Here is a 19,253-nt window from a genome sequence, read left to right on the forward strand (position 1 = left end):
AATGCATTCACTCTTAAACAAATAAATCAGCACAAGTATTTGTTAATTTCTGTAATTTAATTCATTTAGTTTACATTGACAAACAAGCATATGTTGATACACTGCATATTAATGTTTCACATACACACTATAATGTGATAACATTAATGTGGGAAAATGTACTGTGGTAGCTATCTGAGCCTTTGGTCATCAATAGAACATAGGTACATTCCTATGTTCATCAATAGAACATAGGTACATTCCTATGTTCATCATTATATTCTAATATAACTAATCACATTGACTACATTTTATAAGATACATAGTACAAATGCATGGCAGCAATATCCCTCAGTTTGCTAGTTCATACCACTCAATATATTACTACTACATTCCGTCAAAGCATATACATTTTGCAAAAAATATATTATATTTTGTATTGTAAAATTAGATAATATCATCGAAAAATATTGCTCAGGAAATAAGGTCTACATGAATAGTTTATGAAAACAACAATTTCTGTTTTAATTAAATATATAATTAAGTAAATCATAAATATACAGATTTTAAATATTTTTTTTCTAAACGCTGTCTAATTTGTTTATATACTATAATGTACTGGTACTTGTAATCTAACACCGTGAACCCGTGAGTGTATTGCAAAAAACGAGCTAATCACCAAATTTTAAAAAAGTAAAAAAACATTAATCATAAAAAATATAGAATCATACAGGTTTATAACATATATGAATTGTCCTCCTGTGATGTCCACCATGGAGTCCGCCCAGAAAGACATTGTTAGAATTGAATGTATTCTTAACCTAAGTGTGTCTAAATCGTGAATTGTCTGCGATGTCCACCATGGAGCCCAGAAAGACATTGTTTAAATTGAATTTATTCCTAACCCAGTATGTCTAAATCGTGAGTTGTCCACCATGGAGCCCAGAAAGACAATGTTTGAATTGAATGTATTCTTAACCCAGTATGTCTAAATTGTGAATTTTCTTACGATGTCCACCATAGAGCCCAGAAAGACATTCATCTTTATTGAATTTAAATTATTCTTAACCTATAGTACAGTATGTCTAAATTGTGATTCCTATGATGTCCATCACGGAGACCAGACGACATTTCTCTTTATTCTAGTACCTAGTAGTAACCTCGTATGTTTAAATCGTAAAATAAATTTGTTCAATTGCAAATATATTGTTGGATGTCAGCATAACTGTTACATCTCATTTATGGAACCTATTTAAAACATGAAGGTATAATCTAAAAGTTAAATTTAGGCTAATTGTTATAAATATCAAAGTCGCTTTAGATTTTTCTTATTACATTTAATATTTAATATATTATTGATAAAATTACACAATAAATAAACCATTACTGTTTTATTATATTAAATTGCAAATAATATGAGTTGTCTGGATTGATTATTGCGCAATCACAAGCATCTATACCTCAAGCGCCTAACCACACTCAGGCTTTTTTTCTCTTAAATACATTTAAAATAAATTACTTTGCTTAAAAACATTAAGATTCGATCTTTTTAATTTGTTCAGTTAAAGGGTGGGAAATTAAGCTTGGTTCCCACTAGTGACGTAACGTAAGTAATTTGACCAATCACAAGCGATAGATTATTCGAACAGTGTGGCTTGTCATTGGTCAACTCGCTTGCGTTGCGCGTACGTCCTTGCGTTGCGTCTCTAGTGGTAACCACGCTTTAGGTGGGTGGGGGATCGATGTATTGGAGAAGCAGTCTTCAATTCAATAACATTATTGATTGTAGGCCTACTTCTATTATTAATTTTATCGTTATTAATTAGTCTCTGCCGTTTCATTTGATCTCTGTATTTTCAATAATCGTAATAACTTTCTTTCTAACAACCAGACTGAAGAACGTACGTGGATATAAATGCGAGTAGGCAGTTGTACGAAAATGAGCACCATAGTTTCATGTGCCGTAATTGCATACATTTTTGTACGATATTTGTTTATCTGTGCATGTGGTCATATCATCTTCATAACTTAAGAAAATTTTCGTTGTCAAGCAATTGCATTTTACGTAATATTTGGTGCGCCATCAATGCATTGTATTGAATATCAATAGGCCTACATTATATTAATAATAATGACGGGACATGGTGAAAGTACATGACCCCTGACCCCTCCGTTCCTCATTTCTTTACATTCCCAATTGCCTTTTTTTTAAAGAACTTTTCCACCACTTAAGTGTCATGGTTTCTGGATTTAGCGATGACGTATTATTTTCATTATGAAATGAGTTGAATATCGATTTGTCTGTTAATGTGTGTTCATTAGAAATTAAATATTGATTACATTAAAGTTGACACTAATGGACTTTTATAGCATTACCATGGCGACTGCATTAAGGCCTACTGAACATTGATACCACTGGGGAATATGAAACATCCGGAACGCGCTATGCATCATTTTGTTTACTTGTTTGACGGCTTTCACTTGCTGAATTTTAACATAAAATATTGAAAAATCATTTAACCCTTTTAACCGAAATATAAATATTATACTTAGGTAAGGTGAAATCACTTTAAATTTCTGATTCATTAGACTTCTGTGCTTAAGTCCTCCTCTTCAGACCTCGGTTTCTAAGTCTTCGGGAATTAATCGTACGCGGTACAATTTATCATAAAATGGTTGGGAAACTTCAATCGCTTTTTTAATGTCCTCTGGAAGAGACGACACGTCGATGTCTTTTTTCTTTTCTTGGCGGGCAGAATCCTGAAAGAAGCTGTTGCTTTTCATAGCACTTTCATACACACCGACATAATTCAATAGCTTTAGACTACTAGACCAATTCTTCGTTATATCTACGTTTGATTTCCATTCTAGCATCCCATCATTAAATTGTAACCCAGTTGCTATACAGTATCTTCGTATAACTTGCTCTGGATAACGAAGTAAATCGTCCGCGTCAATTACAATCGTGTCTTGTTTTAGTACGTCTGTCACGTGTTCATACAACTCCCAGAGTTGTTTAAAGGCGTATCCCTGTGGCATTACTAAATCTATCAAACTATAATTCAGTAACCATGGCTTAGTGCACAGTTTATACATTGAGGTATGAGCTTTGGTAGGATCTCGTATCAAGAATGTGTGCTTATACCCGCTAGGTAACGTGTCGTATTTATCATCCAATGCGTATGCCATATCTTTACAGAATATAGAATCACGATCTTCATATTTAGATTCTAGTTTTTTCTGAACACCGCTATATGTGTATTCCTCATCCGTTGGTATAAACGGTGCATGTTGGTAACGTTTTTCGGGCCCAAAATAGTAAGCCGTCACATACGGTTCATGAATAAGTTCAACATTATTCAAACCACCCATACATCGTTCAAACGCAGTAGATATAGATCGCGGTACTGTCCATAGCATTACTCGGTTTTGCTCTTCGGACACTCCGTTCGCGTGTCCGTTCATGTATGGCTCTGCATGTCCATTTACTGACGCCATAGTTTTCTGAAAAACAAAAGCACAAAGGTTAATACACTGTGGTGGTTAGGTTAATACACTGTGGTGGTTAGGTTAATACACTGTGGTGGTTCAGACAGAAACCTAATCGAATATTCTATTCGGAAATGCCAAAGCAACAGTAAACTAATCCTGTGATTGTCCACGTGATGTGCGTGATTGGCTGCTCAGCCTCTAACCATAATCGTTTAAACACAAAAAAAAAGGTTCCCAGTTTATAAATATCCTTTCATTACAATTGCATCAATGGATTTTCGACATAAATGTAGTACAGTAGTATAAATGAACAATAGTGACGCACAAAGGTTCCAGTAAGCGAAGTTTTGAAATCTTGTTTTTAAACCAAAAAACAGGTTCCCAGTGTATATCCTTGTTTAAATTCATTGCATCATGGATTTTCGACATAAATATAGTACAGTAGTATACATGAACAATAGAGACGCACACAGATTCCAGTATGAGTAAAGTTTTGGAATATTGTTTTTTTAAAAAGAATGTGTTACCTGTATTTCAGTTAAGATTTATTAGATAAGCTGTTCAAGGAATGGTTGCATCTATTTTCAATAAAGTCTATCCTATAGTAAAAGAGTAATACATTGTATTAATTACAAGTCGTCACCGTATAGAATACAAACACTAATGACAATACAACGAACTTCAACACACATAATGGTAGCCGTTTTACCGGGTAAGTTGGTTCGAGATACCAATGTTGTGATCATAAAATCAGCTTAGCCCGGTGAGTCTAGTCTAAATTGAGTCACTGACAAAATGACACGGTGTGCTCACCAACTGTGATTCGACGGTAGAATGCTGGTGCTGAATCATTGTATGTGAATAATGAATGGACGATTATTGTACGGTTGATCTCCTTAGAATGACATCATTAAAATCCTGATACGAAACGGACATTCTAATAAAACCACGTACTATGGTATACAACCATACTATTATTATTTCATATACCGGTACTTAACAATTATAAGTCAAGGTGATGAATCAATACACGGATAATTGTAAGCTGGTGTTATTGTACTAATCCGTTTCTGATCTGGTGTACACTATATGAAATATGAACGTGGTCAAGTGTAATCTAAAACCCATCCAAACTGATGTTAAGACACAATTCACTCAATGGTTTTTATAACTTGTCAGTGAAAATAATTTGTCGCGGTAATAAACGGCCTATCATCTCCGTGTTTTATTTGTAATCACTGTGTAATACTGATGTCATCAAGCGATTGGTACCAGGGAGTTGTAAAATAATGTTAAGTCCCTGAGTACTGTCTTGTACCGGTATTCTACAAGTTCAAGTGTTCTATATCCGGCACCGAACCTTATATTATAATTTCATATTTTTTAATGGATTTGTGGACTTGAATCAGAATCACGTGTGCAGTCGACTATATCACATTCATTGTCAACAACAGTACATATTTTCATAATAAAGAGTGTGTTCACCGTGTACTGTATACGTACCTCAACTGACCCACTTAAAAGTAAGACTACTGCTATATTGCCGCAAACAATGATTCTCGTTTCTTTGCGAAGAATTATTCTTGATTAGGACCAGACCTACTTGTAGTATGCGTATAATAATAAATTAACTATTTCGAATACTCAAGTACAATCTTATGTGCACAAACCATCTTCTAAATTAACACATTGGCAAAAAATGTAATTGTTTACGGAACAAAATATGCCTACAATCACTGAACGAGATTGATACATAAAGTTGGAAATTACCGAGGGCATCAACATTCATATTGGAAAAGTCAAATAACTAAACAGGTCGTGGAATGAAATGTTTTCAACATTTGTGATGATGTTTCACTTTAGTTCTGGATATTGTGTATGACAAACGACTGATTCCAATTTATAATATATTGGCATTCTTAGAATTGAGTTAAACTGGAAATTCCAGTGTTTGTGTTGAATTGCTCAAAAAATGTTCTGAGAGTGGGTAATATTATTTAGACAAATCTAAAAAATAGGGACCCCTAATAGAGCATGTACTTGAGCAAGTTTGAGGGTTTTTGTTTTTGAACATAAACCCCACTGTAACACTTACCGAGTAGTTCTAGAGAGGGTCACCCCACAAACTTCTCAATAAAAAGACCGCGGACTACTATAACCATGGACCTATCTAATTTTAGGTCCATAACACTTCTGCTTTCGATGTCTTTGTTTTCGTAACACACATTGTAATGATATATTTCCGCTGAAACACATTGTATCGGTGAACCAATCAATGACAATTATTCAATGATGCTAGACACTCATTAAACTATTGGCCATATTTTTTTTCGTTAATTTTAAATTGTGTGGTCTATGAAGATCACTGGTGGACGATATCACGTCAGTACAACTATATAAGCTTAATTGTTGATGACCTTTTCTACCTCAAATATTAAAAACTGATAAGTTGAAATCCCGGCCAACCCTAATTCAACCTAGCGTCACGCATGAGCCACGTAACAAAGCCAGACAGATAATCCACAGAGGCATGTCGTATTAGATACATTCACTGGTGGTGGACTAACCAAATATTAGGACATGGTCTTTTTATTTTACAACGTGTACAGAGTCTGCGTGTATAATGTATATAATATTGAGTAAACATGAGTAAGCATGTTAGAAATGGAAAATAGTACAGTATAATTAAAATACAATTATTACTCGGAAGTAAGGAGAGTTTGCTGTAATTAATATTAATGGTTATAATGGCTGGTAATAGTAGTATGGGATAACGTAATTAACACCAAATAAGGGATCGTTCTTTTGTACAAATTATGTATTAATATAGCTCTGTGTGTCAATTTTGTTTTTTTACATTGTGTAATGCTCATTAACATAGGAGCATGCTGGTATTGAGAGCTGGGTATGTTTAACAGTCTAAAGTACACCAGTTCAGATATAACCTAATCAGTTCTCCAACACAGTACACGCGTTTTCTGCATAATTTTAAACTGACAATGTATGTAACTGTACTATATAATATGAATGTGAATTATTTCATAAGAACAGTTCATTGATTTTCCTTAATCCCTATATGGCCACATACCGTATCGTACGTTGTTATTATATTATTTGTTGTTTTTATTTGAATTTAATACACTATTCAATTACTTCTTTGTTTCCTAGATACCACCATACCCGCATTTTATTAGGGCCAAATACGTTTCCCTTCCCATGATAATTGATGGTAGATTTTTAATTAGCGAATGAATAAATGATTAAAAAAGTTTAACATTTGAAGAATGTGCATCAAATATTAAAACTGCCTATAAAATGAAATGCATACATGATATTGATAGCGGCCTATAACACAGATAAGCAGCAGCTGGTTCATCGCATGCTAATTAATGGATAATAAAGATCAAGACAGATTATAATATCACCATAAAGATGGTGTAAACATTTATATTAAAAATGTACAAAAATATCAACTCCAAAGTAAGCGAGTCACTAAATTAATATTATAATATTTATACCGTACAATATTTAATCAATTCATACTAGAATTTATAACGTAAACATGTGTAATATAATAGTAGCTATACCTATACCATTTGTCCCTATTGAATATTATATTATATTCAATCAAGCTTTATTTATGTAAAATTTAAACCAGAACAAATTCACATTAACTACCAGAACCATATACAACTTTAAAAATACGGTATAAAAATTATATACTTAACATTACATGTACTTTTGAAATAATAAATAATGATATCAATGGTATGATGCAGAACAGTTTATATAGGGCGGTTTATTTATAGATAGGCCTTCTCTCAGCAGGCTGCAGGAGAAAGAGATAATTTATAGTAAGGCGGCTACAGTGGCCTAATCCCTTATCATAAAGAACAGTGTAGCTCAGATAGGCTAGGCCTGTGAGGCCTAGCTTTTAAACACCAAAATAATACAAATATATACCTCTTTTAGTTCTAAATACAGTTATTATCCATGACCACTGATTCCAGCATACGATGACACATTCAATGTGGTAGGAGTTTCTTTTGTGGTGGTGTCAGCTGTGTTTGGTCCAAAAGGGTAGTTCCCCAAACGTCGCAACCTCACGTACCGTACCTTTATAGTTTATCCCCCGAAAAAAAAAAGTGATGAGTTGTTTTGAATGAATGAGCGCCACCAATAATAGCGTGACCTAAATCAACGTTGATGGCGCAAACACGTGTGTGCCTGTTTTTTAAAAGACCGACCTCGTTCTTCTTGAATGGAAGTTGCATCATTTTCCAAATTTTAGATCCACGTTGGCAAAATCTGTCACCTTCCCATATCGAATAGCTCATGTTATATATGAGATCCGTAGCTTCTGTCAGGTCTTTCTACATTTCGATCCGAAGTTGTTTACAACCGTACCAGCTAGTGTCAAAATCTAGGCATCTGCCTTTCCATAATCATCGGCTGCTGCAGACTGTTCGAGCCTTGCAGCTTTCGTCAACAGATCACAGGTCAGCTCCTCCTGGTGCCTGGGGTATACGCAAGGCAAGGCAGAGATTGAACGAATTAAAATATAAATTTGGTGATAATTTTGATAGCATAATGTCTAGTGTAAATTCAGAAGAAGTGCTTGCACCATTGAGAAAGCTAGTAAAGGAACAGGTAATAATTATCAATTAATTTAATATTTTATAAATTATTTTTCTTGTAATAATAATATTGTTTTTATAAAAATAATAATAAAGGACACGTCTCGAAATTAGGCCTCCTTATTTAGCATATGATATGCCTTGAAAGTTTCAATGAAAACAAGCTCTTTCATACATCTCTTTTTAAAAATATTTGTATTGAAAATTTGTAGGGTGACTTAGTTCGCAAGATGAAAGAAGATAAAGTACCAGAAGTAGACATTAAAAAGGCAATTGTTGAACTCAAAGCCCGCAAGAAGGCATTGGAGGAAAAGGTATTTTTAAATTTTAATTGCTTTAATTTTGAGAAATGTTTTGTGCACTTATTTTATATATGTAGATTATGTTATTATTTTATATTGTAAACTTTGATAAATCCTTTTTAATTGCAGGAACTAGCCCTTATACCATCAGATAACTTTGATCGTGCAAAGATGGAAGATACGCTGAAGAGACGTTTCTTTTATGACCAATCATTCTCAATTTATGGAGGTGAATACAAATCTCTTTCAAAACCTCTTTTTTATGTCACTTTAAATTCGCATAAGATGTGTTGTTCACTCCCTGACTTTAACATTTATTTCTCATCTACAAATAAAAAAAAAGATTGAGGAGAGCATCCATTACACTTTTAGACTAACTCAATGGCTTTATACTGTAGCTCTTCTTAATGTATTTGTTTATCATTTTAACAGGTGTGAGTGGCCTTTATGATTTTGGTCCTACTGGTTGTGCCATGAAGTCAAATTTTATCAGTGAATGGCGTAAACATTTTGTAATTGAAGAAGGAATGCTTGAGGTTGATTGTAGCATCTTAACCCCAGAGGTGGTCTTTAAGTTAGTACACAAGTTATATTATTTATTTTTATTCATTTTGAATAGTTTTTTATAATACAGTACAAGTTTAAATTAAATAATCCTAACATAGGTAGTCTTGTTTATACAGGGCATCTGGGCATGTCGACAGGTTTTCAGATTACATGGTAAAGGACCAGAAAACAGGTGAATGTTTCAGAGCTGATCATCTTCTAAAAGGTAAGATATAGATATGATGATGTCTGCTGCCACCACCTTTGTCTTACTCCGATTAATATTATTTGCAATAAAATTATGCTTTTGTCTTTATTTAGCTCATCTGGAAAAATTTATGTCTGAAAAGGGTTGTACAGAAGAAAAGAAAAATGAATATATTGGTGTTATATCACAGTTGGATAACTACGACCAAAAGACCCTCACAGAAAAGTTTAAGACATATAATGTTATTTCACCAACTACAAACAATCCACTGTCTGATCCAATGGAATTTAATCTCATGTTTGGTACCAACATTGGTCCTGGAAGTGGAATGCAGGGGTAAGTTGATTTTTTATTATAAAGCTCTGTCTAGTTTGACAAAAAAGAATGTGATGTGCTCATCATGTCCATATTTGGGTACATCACATTTTTTTGTCACATTAAGTTTGATAGTGTAGACAGAACTCCTTGACAAGAATTGATATTGATAAATCATTTCAATACTAAGATTTCTGTACACTTCTTTTTCTTTTGTTGCATCCTCTCTTTGAGATGAACTTCCACCTTCTGCAGTCTGTCAAACAGTTACCCACTTTCATTTCATTTCAAATTTAAAAACTTAGTTATTCAGGAAAGTTCAGGATACAAAGCACATTTGATGTTTTTATATTTTTTGAATTGGTGCAATATAAATATTTGATTATTATTATTACAACTGGCCACTTATATTTTAACAAATTGGCTGCTTGATATTTCCATAATACTCTTGTGATGATTGATTGATTACTGCCTCTCCGCTGAAAAGTCTGCCAACATTTCCGCTTGGGCTGCTCCGTATATTGTAATAGTATAGTTTATTAATGGTTAATATTTGAAAATATATCTTCTTCACTAGCAAAATTTAATATTTTATATCCAGATATCTGAGACCAGAGACAGCTCAAGGTATATTTGTGAATTTCAAAAGACTGTTGGAATTCAACCAAGGCAGGCTGCCATTTGCAGCTGCACAAGTTGGCCAGGCTTTCAGGAATGAAATCTCACCCAGGTCTGGACTCATACGAGTCAGGTACATATATTTAAACATTTTTTAAATATCTTAAACTTAATTTTTCTTTTATCACATGTTTATTAAATTAATAATTAATGTAATTGGTTTTTTTCATATCAGAGAGTTCACAATGTGTGAGATAGAGCATTTCATAGACCCTACCAACAAAGACCATCCAAACTTTGATTCTGTTGCTGACCTCTCCTTGACCTTATTTCCTGTAGACGAGCAGATGTCTGGCCAATCAGCTGTAGTGACAACTATTGGGGAAGCTGTAGGAAAGGTACCTTAATCTCATCTCACAAAATGTATCCAAATAATTAATTATTGAATGAATATTATAATAAATATTGAATTTTATTTACCATAAATTTGATTTTATCCAGGGAATAATCAAGAGCAAAGTCCTTGGTTATTTTATTGGACGTACACACATGTTTTTGACGAAGGTCGGTGTTGACCCAGCAAAGTTACGTTTTAGACAACATATGCAAAATGAAATGGCTCATTATGCCTGCGACTGTTGGGACGCTGAGTGCAGAGTCTCATATGTAAGTCTAATGTCTGTATACAATATGTATTGTTGTATGACTGTCTTAATAACTGTCAAAATGAAATGGCTCATTATGCTTGTGACTGTTGGGACGCTGAGTGCAGAGTCTCATATGTAAGTCTAATGTCTGTATACAATATGTATTGTTGTATGACTGTCTTAATAACTGTCAAAATGAAATGGCTCATTATGCCTGCGACTGTTGGGACGCTGAGTGCAGAGTCTCATATGTAAGTCTAATGTCTGTATACAATATGTTGTATGACTTTGGGTGTAGTATGGGTAGAAAATGTATGACTGTCTTAATGAAAACTTGTGAATGGTATGTAAATTTTAATAAAAACTGTTATATTTGCAGGGGTGGGTAGAATGTGTTGGATGTGCTGATCGTTCCTGCTATGATTTATGCTGTCATATGTCTTCTAGTAAGGTTCCTCTTGTAGCTGAAAAGACACTACCAGAACCTATATCCTTTCTTACTATTCTACTTAAAAGGGCCAACACTTAATTACATGTGTGCATTCATTCAGTACTCATTTAAATGTTATTTTTTAGCAATGATTACAAGTAATGAAATAAATTCACTATAATACAACAGGTCTCAATTATTAATTTCTAAAATGTTTGCAAAGCATTTGTCAAGTATATTACTTGCTCTGTATGTAGGTCTGTTTACACAATAGTGTCTACATTTTGTGGCTATATATCAACAGACTATTTCTATTGATTTCCAAGAAAATTGATTGGTGGTATTATTAAAATCTTGAGTGTTACATGACATTTGAATTCCTTAGCTTTTTGTACATCATAAAAGATGTAGTTGAAATTGTTCCACAAAAAAGTGTAATAGGAAAGGTTTTCAAGAAAGATGCCAAGTCCATAACAAGCCTACTGGCAACATACAAAGAAGAAGATGTGGTAAAGGTTGAGAATGCCTTTGAAGCTGCTGGGTGAGTAATATTATTTTTATTTATTATTTGGTTATTTAGGCTATTTTTTAACATTTATATTTTGTGTTTTATTTGTTATCTAACATATGATGAGAGTCAATAAAACAAATGTAAATGTATTCATGCATTTGTTTAGTTTTGCTAGATTTATTGTATATGATGATCTATTGATAAAAAGGTTTTCTCTATATCTCATTGATAATCTGTGCATCCACTGCATTTAGTATTTCAACTAAATGTTTTTCAACTAAATTATTTTAATTGTAATAATTTTGTTTATATAGAGAATATTCAATTGAAGCTGATGGTAAAACATTGGTGTTAAAACCTGACATGGTGCAAATTAAGAAATATCAAAAGAAGGTACATGGTGAGTTTAGCAGCAGTTAGATTGCATCTATCATAGTATTGCATTTTTTCATTCTATTGCCAGATATTTTTTCAAGTGCGTATATTGGAGTGAGTGTAAGCAGTGATTCTTCAACCAATCGTTCAAATTTGTTATCATTTTTCAATATTTTTGTAGTTGAGGAAATAACTCCTGGAGTGATTGAACCATCGTTTGGTGTTGGACGCATCATGTATGCCATTCTGGAACACAACTTTAAGGTTCGAGAAAAAGATGCACAAAGAACGGTAAGTAAGACTAGATATTGTTGAAGGTCATGTGTTGTTGTCTTTACCTCTAATCATCCATAAAGTCATGTAACAAATGGTACCAATAAAAATAAAGATAAGATATTTAACATGAATATTGTGTTTTATCTCGTTTTATCAATGCAGTTCTTTAGCCTTCCCCCTGTCATTGCACCATTTAAGTGTTCTGTCTTACCACTAAGCAACAACCAAGAGTTCCTGCCATTGGTCAAAACTCTTTGTAAGTATTTAGTCAACTTGTTTTTAGTATATAAATAGTTGGGTGTTTGAAAAAAAACTCTTTATTCAAAATTACAATATTCAATAGTATACCAAAAGAAACAGGTGCTTGTCAGTTTAGTAAGCATTTAAATGTACAGTACATACATGCCAGACAACATTCATAAACAGTGTTTTCATCACATTCATGAAACTTTAGATATTTGTTACAAACTTCAATGTTTAATTAAACCATTTTATTATTACATATATATTATATATATATTACAGCCACAGAGCTATCAAAGGCTGGTGTATCTCACAAAGTAGATCAAAGTTCAGGTTCGATTGGACGTCGATATGCAAGAACTGATGAAATTGCCATTCCATTTGGAATAACCGTTGATTTTGATTCATTGAAAGAGCCTCAGACAGCAACTCTACGAGAACGAGACTCATTGAAACAGATAAGAGCACCTGTAAGTATATGCAGAGTTTTATTTTTTATCTAACTTTACCAAGAATATGACTTGCTTTGCAACTTCCTGAAGGGACCATGCCTGTTGATTTTCAAGTAAATTGATATTATTAACAAAAGCTATTAAAATCGTACTCTTTCTGTATCATTTTGCCTTGTATTTCTCTCAGTTTCTGAAAGCTTATTTTATTATTTTTGGCACTTGAGCCTCCGCTTATTAGCCTGAATTTCTCCTTTTTTGAAATGATGGTTTTGTTCGTTATATAGATGTTTCCATAATGAAATGCACTATGTTTCATCCTCAGATATCTGAATTACCCGGCGTTATAGCTGACTTGTCTCAAAACCGAATCACATGGCCTGATGTACTTAATAAATATCCACTCTTTGAAGGCCAGGAGAAATGAATGTAAGCAAGACTTAATGTGTGTGTTAGTAATTGATCATTGGTCTGATAAACTGTTATGACAGCAGTGTCATGAGGGATCAAGAGAAATTGAACAACTTGCATGTTTTGAATCTGTGAACTGTACCATAACAACTTTGGGAGAGCTAGCATGTTTTTAATGCTGTCAATATCACTTGTTGCACTATGGTTTATGGGAAATGCTTCCAAAATACATGTTTGGCTGAACCAGCCAACTAAGTAAGTAAGCCAAAAAATGTTTTGGAATAAGCACACCACAATAAAATGTTCTGTATTTATAAACATTTATTATCAGCAATTATTAATATATCAGTAAAAACTGAATAATCTTTTATGTATACAATTTCAATTCCCAATTGAAAATATGACAATATATAATAAAGCCTATGATATGCCTATCTTTTATTATTTATTATTATCACATCACTTTAGCAATGTACAGTTACTATTATAGAACATCAGATCGGATATTACATTTCATCAGTATAAAACAAAATCATAATTTGGTCATTTACAAGTAAACTAATTACAGGTAGGCAGGTAGGTTACATCTTTGTATTCATTATTTTCGACAAATAGTTATACATTTAAGAATTTCAAATTGGCCTACCGGTACTTGTCTTTGCTCAATACTTCCATCTATTACCCGCTTCTCTTCCATAACAGACTGACCCTCAAATTCAAATTGACATGCAGTCCAGTTGCCTGTATATGGTGATAATCTTAAAACTGATAAATTTGACCCTAATTGACCTTCTGGTGACGTGTCATCAAAGTACAAGAAGCAGTTCCCATTACACATGACTGGTACACAGTGCATAAGAGGCCCTGAAATCTCCTCAGATGTAGCAAGGTGACCCCAGGAATCTGTACTCTCCCACATATCAGAATGTGGGTTATACGTGTGGATGTGATCCACGCAAGTTAGGCAGATACTGGGTGACTCTTCCTCGTCTACTGGCACCAATGGGCACCCACCAGAAAAACAGTGACATCCATTCAAAGAACTCCCTTTGTGCCATTTGTCGGTGCATGGATCATATGATTGCACGACCGTTCCAAAGTTGTCTGAACCAAATAAAAACAACTCTCCGCCAAATGATACTAGAGTTGGAGATGACACTTGAACAGGAAAGCTACTACATGTATCCCACACTTTACGCCATTTATCAAAACAGACTATAGAGTTTGCTTTGCCGTCGTGTCCACCCTGTACAACGTAAACTAAACCTTCCAGAGTCTCTGCTGTCATTGGACACCAAACCAAGTCTTTAGGCAGAGGAATGTCTGTAGAATCCCTGACGCCAGTGGCAGGATCAATGACTTCAACTCGCGTAGAAGTACAAACAAATACACTGCTTCCAAACCGAGTGATGGCCTTGACGTCATCAGATATTCTAACTGGTTTATCCTCTGTAAGAGACACTTGAGCAAACTCGACTATCTCCTGATCATACTCGCCTTGTTGTAAAGTTTCTCTGATGACCTCTGGAGTGGCAAAAGACATTTCAGTTCTGATGGTCTCACCAGATTCATGCAACATCTTAAAAAGGACCACAACGTCCTGGTGGAACCGTCGTTCCTCCATATTACTGGTTAGTAACTGATGTTTCTTTATCGATGAAGACAATTGGAATTCTTTAGCATATTCAATCGACCTCAATGATATATTTAAATCGTTTGTTAGAAATTGTTCTATCATTGATAAATATTCGTCAGACATTAAATTAAATCGAACGTGTTCAAGAATCGTTAATAAACCTCTTCTTCGATTGGCATCTTGGTTAAACCACGTGATCACTGAGTCGAAAACATCCTCTTCGGTAGCAACTAGTGAGGAACTAGATATAATATCCAAAAGATTTTCAGCCGAAAGTTCTAAAAACCCGTCCTTGTTTGTTATGAAACCAAAGTGGTCCAGTATCATTTTGAGCGCGCCCGCTTTTAAATCCTGCAAAGAAACTCTATCATCTGCATATCGAAAGATCTCCAAACATTCGTCAATGTCCATCTCCTTCAGTATGACTTCCGTACAGTGTTCAACAACGGGCGAAACTTGGATGAGATCAGAAGTCTCCAAAACATCTCGAACCAAAGATTTTGGAAACTTTAGTATGGAAGAATAAAAGTAATTGATTATAATCGATAGAGCATGTCCATTCAAATGCGTCAAATCAATGTTCGTCATTTTACTTTCTTTGAAATTTGATGAAAACATCGCCATGAAATAATCGCTAGAAACGGCCAATATTATTCGATGACATGGAATCTGGCGATCGTCAGCACAGAGTATGACGTCAGTAAGTATACTATCGCTCCGCGCGTAGTGCAACGCCTGAAGTATCGTCTGATCTCGATTATTGGAATCGTCAAAGAAACAATCTTCTGGACCACACTAAGTTAAAAAATAGAAAAATATTTACTTAGATCATCAGAACTAATTACTAAAAAATGAGTACACACCGAGTGAAAAGTATATATTAGGCTCGAGTAAAATAGGTCTAATAATCTATTTTGATTTCATCACAAATTGGATACGTCTATTGAATTGAAAGAGATACGTACGCTCTGAGTTAAAATTAAAACTAATCATTAAAATCGTTGCATCGCATCAGCCATAAATTAAACGCTAAACTAACCCAAAATGCACGGCCATTTAAACTATAAATTGTTTATACTTTTAACATACCTCCATTTTACAGCGTTTTATTATGCAATATAATTCCAATGCGGCTTACACACTTTTCATGAATATATACGAAGAATTATTTTGCAAAACAAAATCTAAAGTTGACTTTTGAAATGTATACCGCCTTTAACGTCTGTACACTGAAGCACCGTATTCTTTCTTATACTTTGGATGTACATGATGGCGCACTTCATTAAGATGTCAAAATATGAGGGATAGAGGCACCCTGTATCAAGATGAAATCGAATTCCGTAAATTCCCTACATGCTTTTACGGCCTTTCCATTTACAGTAACACAGCCCGTTTATACGATCCTTTCATTATAATCAGTGTTTCATTGAGAAAATAATTATGGTAATTAACTAATTATTCCATTAATAAAATATGCCTGTTGTCTGGGCAACGCAACAGGACTTTCTCAAACAATGTCGTGTTTACCTTCTTTTATATTATACCAATAGAAAGATAATATTAAATTTAAATATTCATAAAATGTTCGATTCATGATAAAATTTAATAAAAGACCGAAATCGATGTATTTATAATTAGATTGATGGTGGATGGGGGGTGGATGCTACCAGTGTCATTAAAAACAACTATAAAATGTTTATTTTTAATCAAATCAAATTGAACAAGGCCATATTATACATGGCTGCAGTCGCGTGCTCAAGTTAGTGTTTACCGACCAACCGACCGACCGACCGACCAACCGACCGACATAGTGAGCTGTAGAGTCGCGTTGTTGCACACGCGACTAAAAAACGAGCACACATACGTCCTTGGTGGTACGGTGTTAGCGGGCGCTATAACTATTGTACGTTTCACTCCATAGTTGCCATTTCTGGCATTATTATGCCTTTTGGCATTATTTAGAGGCCCACTGCATCTGGCATAATGCCGCGGCGTTATTTAGAGGCCCACTGCATCTGGCATAATGCCGTGGCATTATTTAGAGGCCCATTGCATCTGGCATAATGCCGCGGCATTATTTATCCGTTTTTAGTATAATCTGGCATAATTTTGTGTTTTTTGAACAACTAAAAAAATAATATACCACAGAACAAGAATAATCATATTTTGTTTAATCTTGCAATTTCGTACATATCACCTTACACAATATCATATCGTACAAAACAGGTCTGTCAGTTTTTTTCGTACAATAGTGCATCCATCCTTTTGTTTCGGACTCGATTGACTCTTCGGATAGGAAGGCTGCTCACAAACTACCGTGTGTGCGATAGTCAGCACAACGAAACCGACGAGGCTAGCCGCGATTGACCAATTATGTATTGTTTTGTCGAGGGCCTCAATGATCAGCTTTGCTCGATGGACTACCCCCATGAAACATGGTTAAATAAAAACAATATGAAACGAAATTATAAGTCTACAGGACCAGCCCACCATGGTTGGGTGGAGCTAATAATTTAGAAAAATAGAGTTGCCCGGAAATTGGATCTCGAAATATGGAAAGAATATAATAGTGTCAAGACCAGGACCAGCCCCTGACTAACCTAAATTAACTCAGGGAAGAGTTAAATTGTAATTTAACTCTTCCCTGATTAACTTAACTCTCTAAATATCTCTCCTTCAAAATACAAAAGAAAACATTTTATATTTATTTTAAAAAAAAAATCCGTAGAGATTCGAACCCCAGCTAGTAGAGCTGAGAGAATCCAAGTTACTAGCCGCTATGCAACAATGTACACGATTAATGAAAAGTGACAATAGTATAGTCTTATACGCGATTCATATTACGTCATTCAAATCGTTACGTCATGAATTTGCATATTCATGACGTAATTTTGAGGAAACGAATCTAGTTTTAACCTTGCTATAAACCAGAGGGCCGGATAGCTCAGTCGGTAGAGCGTCGTGGAACACGATTATCGTGGGTTCAAACCCCATGCCGGTCGGTGGAAAAGAGTTAAAGCTATGCGAGCTTCTGTGTTTGGGGTTCACAGATTTAAACGTCCCCCTTTCCACCACACATCATGAGGCAATAACATCAAAGCATCTGATGTGTGGTACCCCCCAAGGCTGTGAGAGAGCCTTACCGTGCTAGAGGCAAGGGAGCACACCATCATTTTTTTTTGGCTACCCGCCTCTTTCCGATCTCGTAAATTTTATGTTTGCCGCCCTCAATTTTAAGAACACCTAAGTTATGTCAGCAGAAAATTAGGAACAAATAAATAGAAATGTGTAAAGATGCCGATGCCTGGCCTGGCTAGTGTATTCTCTCTATTTATTGAAATGCATATGCATTATTGTAATAAATAATTTTCACAATTTTTAACTTCGAACAAACGAAAAGGATTTCAAACCATGTACTACATTTTACTGTGTTTGAGCATGAATAAATGATATTGAATTAAGTGAATAATTGATAATGAGAAATCAAAACAACTGATACAATGAATTAAATGATGAACAATAGCAGCCTCAACAAGCCTGGCCATCCAACCAACCCATTGATTGCTACCCCTATACAAATATTGAACAGTTGGTATGCCGTGCGTTATTATGCAAATGAGTTGGTGCAGGTGTAGTGGGGAAGATGGTATTGTTAGTCATTGCGGTCAACACGCCACACTGTTGAATTGTGATGTTGTTAATCTTTACATTAGAAGAATATTCAAATCATGTAAAAAAAAAACAATTTCTCAGGGCGGGAACCTAGCAGATCCCCTCATTTAGTAATCTCGAATTATGGTAATTAACTAATTATTCCATTAATAAATATGCCTGTGTCTGGGCAACGCAACAGGACTTTCTCAAATATCGTGAGTGCTTGCCTTCTTTTATATTAATACGAATAGAAAGATAATATTAAACTTAAATATTCATAAAATGTTCGATTCATGATAAAATTTAACAAAAGACCAAAATCGATGTATTTATAATTTCTAGATTGATGGTGGATGGGGGGTGGATGCTACCAGTGTTAAAAAAAAACTATAAAATGTATATTTTTAATCAAATCAAATTGAACAAGGCCATGGCATGGCTGCAGTCGCGTGCTCAAGTTAGTGTTTACCGACCAACCGACCGACTTCATAATACGTTCTTGGTGGTGTTAGCGGGCGCTATAC

At 34.5% G+C, this 19,253-nt stretch overlaps 3 protein-coding genes across 4 annotated transcripts; 1 reads left to right on the forward strand and 2 right to left on the reverse strand.

The window, feature by feature from the left end:
* Window positions 1–507: 507 nt before the first annotated feature.
* LOC144840950 (uncharacterized) lies at window positions 508–7,571 on the reverse strand. Of its 2 annotated transcripts, none has more exons than XM_078697056.1 (3): window positions 7,435–7,571; window positions 3,999–4,065; window positions 508–3,483 (listed from the first exon to the last, which is right to left on the reverse strand). In XM_078697056.1, exon 3 carries the CDS (start codon window positions 3,475–3,477, stop codon window positions 2,593–2,595), a length of 885 nt encoding a protein of 294 aa, XP_078553182.1. In that variant the 5' UTR covers window positions 3,478–3,483; window positions 3,999–4,065; window positions 7,435–7,571; the 3' UTR covers window positions 508–2,592. The 2 variants fall into 2 exon arrangements, with proteins under 2 accessions (XP_078553182.1, XP_078553181.1); XM_078697055.1 differs by having other exon boundaries at window positions 3,999–4,070.
* Window positions 7,572–7,706: 135 nt separating this feature from the next.
* Window positions 7,707–13,881, forward strand: LOC144839382 (glycine--tRNA ligase-like). Its single transcript, XM_078694705.1, has 16 exons — window positions 7,707–8,121; window positions 8,321–8,422; window positions 8,540–8,639; window positions 8,843–8,984; window positions 9,094–9,182; window positions 9,278–9,500; window positions 10,081–10,230; window positions 10,333–10,495; window positions 10,599–10,763; window positions 11,124–11,231; window positions 11,570–11,715; window positions 12,000–12,085; window positions 12,242–12,351; window positions 12,499–12,592; window positions 12,862–13,049; window positions 13,354–13,881. The coding sequence occupies exons 1-16, from the start codon at window positions 7,807–7,809 to the stop codon at window positions 13,453–13,455; spliced, it is 2,283 nt and encodes a 760-aa protein (XP_078550831.1). The 5' UTR covers window positions 7,707–7,806; the 3' UTR covers window positions 13,456–13,881.
* On the reverse strand, window positions 13,850–16,206 carry LOC144839383 (kelch-like protein 38). Its single transcript, XM_078694706.1, has 2 exons — window positions 16,165–16,206; window positions 13,850–15,870 (listed from the first exon to the last, which is right to left on the reverse strand). The coding sequence occupies exons 1-2, from the start codon at window positions 16,168–16,170 to the stop codon at window positions 14,038–14,040; spliced, it is 1,839 nt and encodes a 612-aa protein (XP_078550832.1). The 5' UTR covers window positions 16,171–16,206; the 3' UTR covers window positions 13,850–14,037.
* Between the last annotated feature and the right edge of the window lie 3,047 nt (window positions 16,207–19,253).

Source organism: Antedon bifida, chromosome 4 (genome assembly GCF_963402885.1).
Source record: "Antedon bifida chromosome 4, ecAntBifi1.1, whole genome shotgun sequence".
Lineage (NCBI taxonomy): Eukaryota > Metazoa > Echinodermata > Crinoidea > Comatulida > Antedonidae > Antedon > Antedon bifida.

Bases quoted from the DNA above. Each gene is read 5' to 3' on its own strand.
- LOC144840950 (XM_078697056.1), bottom strand. From the start codon at position 3,477: ATGGCGTCAGTAAATGGACATGCAGAGCCATACATGAACGGACACGCG.
- LOC144839382 (XM_078694705.1), top strand. From the start codon at position 7,807: ATGTTATATATGAGATCCGTAGCTTCTGTCAGGTCTTTCTACATTTCG. The intron at 8,423-8,539 runs GTATTTTTAAAT...TTTTAATTGCAG, and splicing joins AGAAGGCATTGGAGGAAAAG to GAACTAGCCCTTATACCATC. The intron at 12,593-12,861 runs GTAAGTATTTAG...TATATATTACAG, and splicing joins GCCATTGGTCAAAACTCTTT to CCACAGAGCTATCAAAGGCT.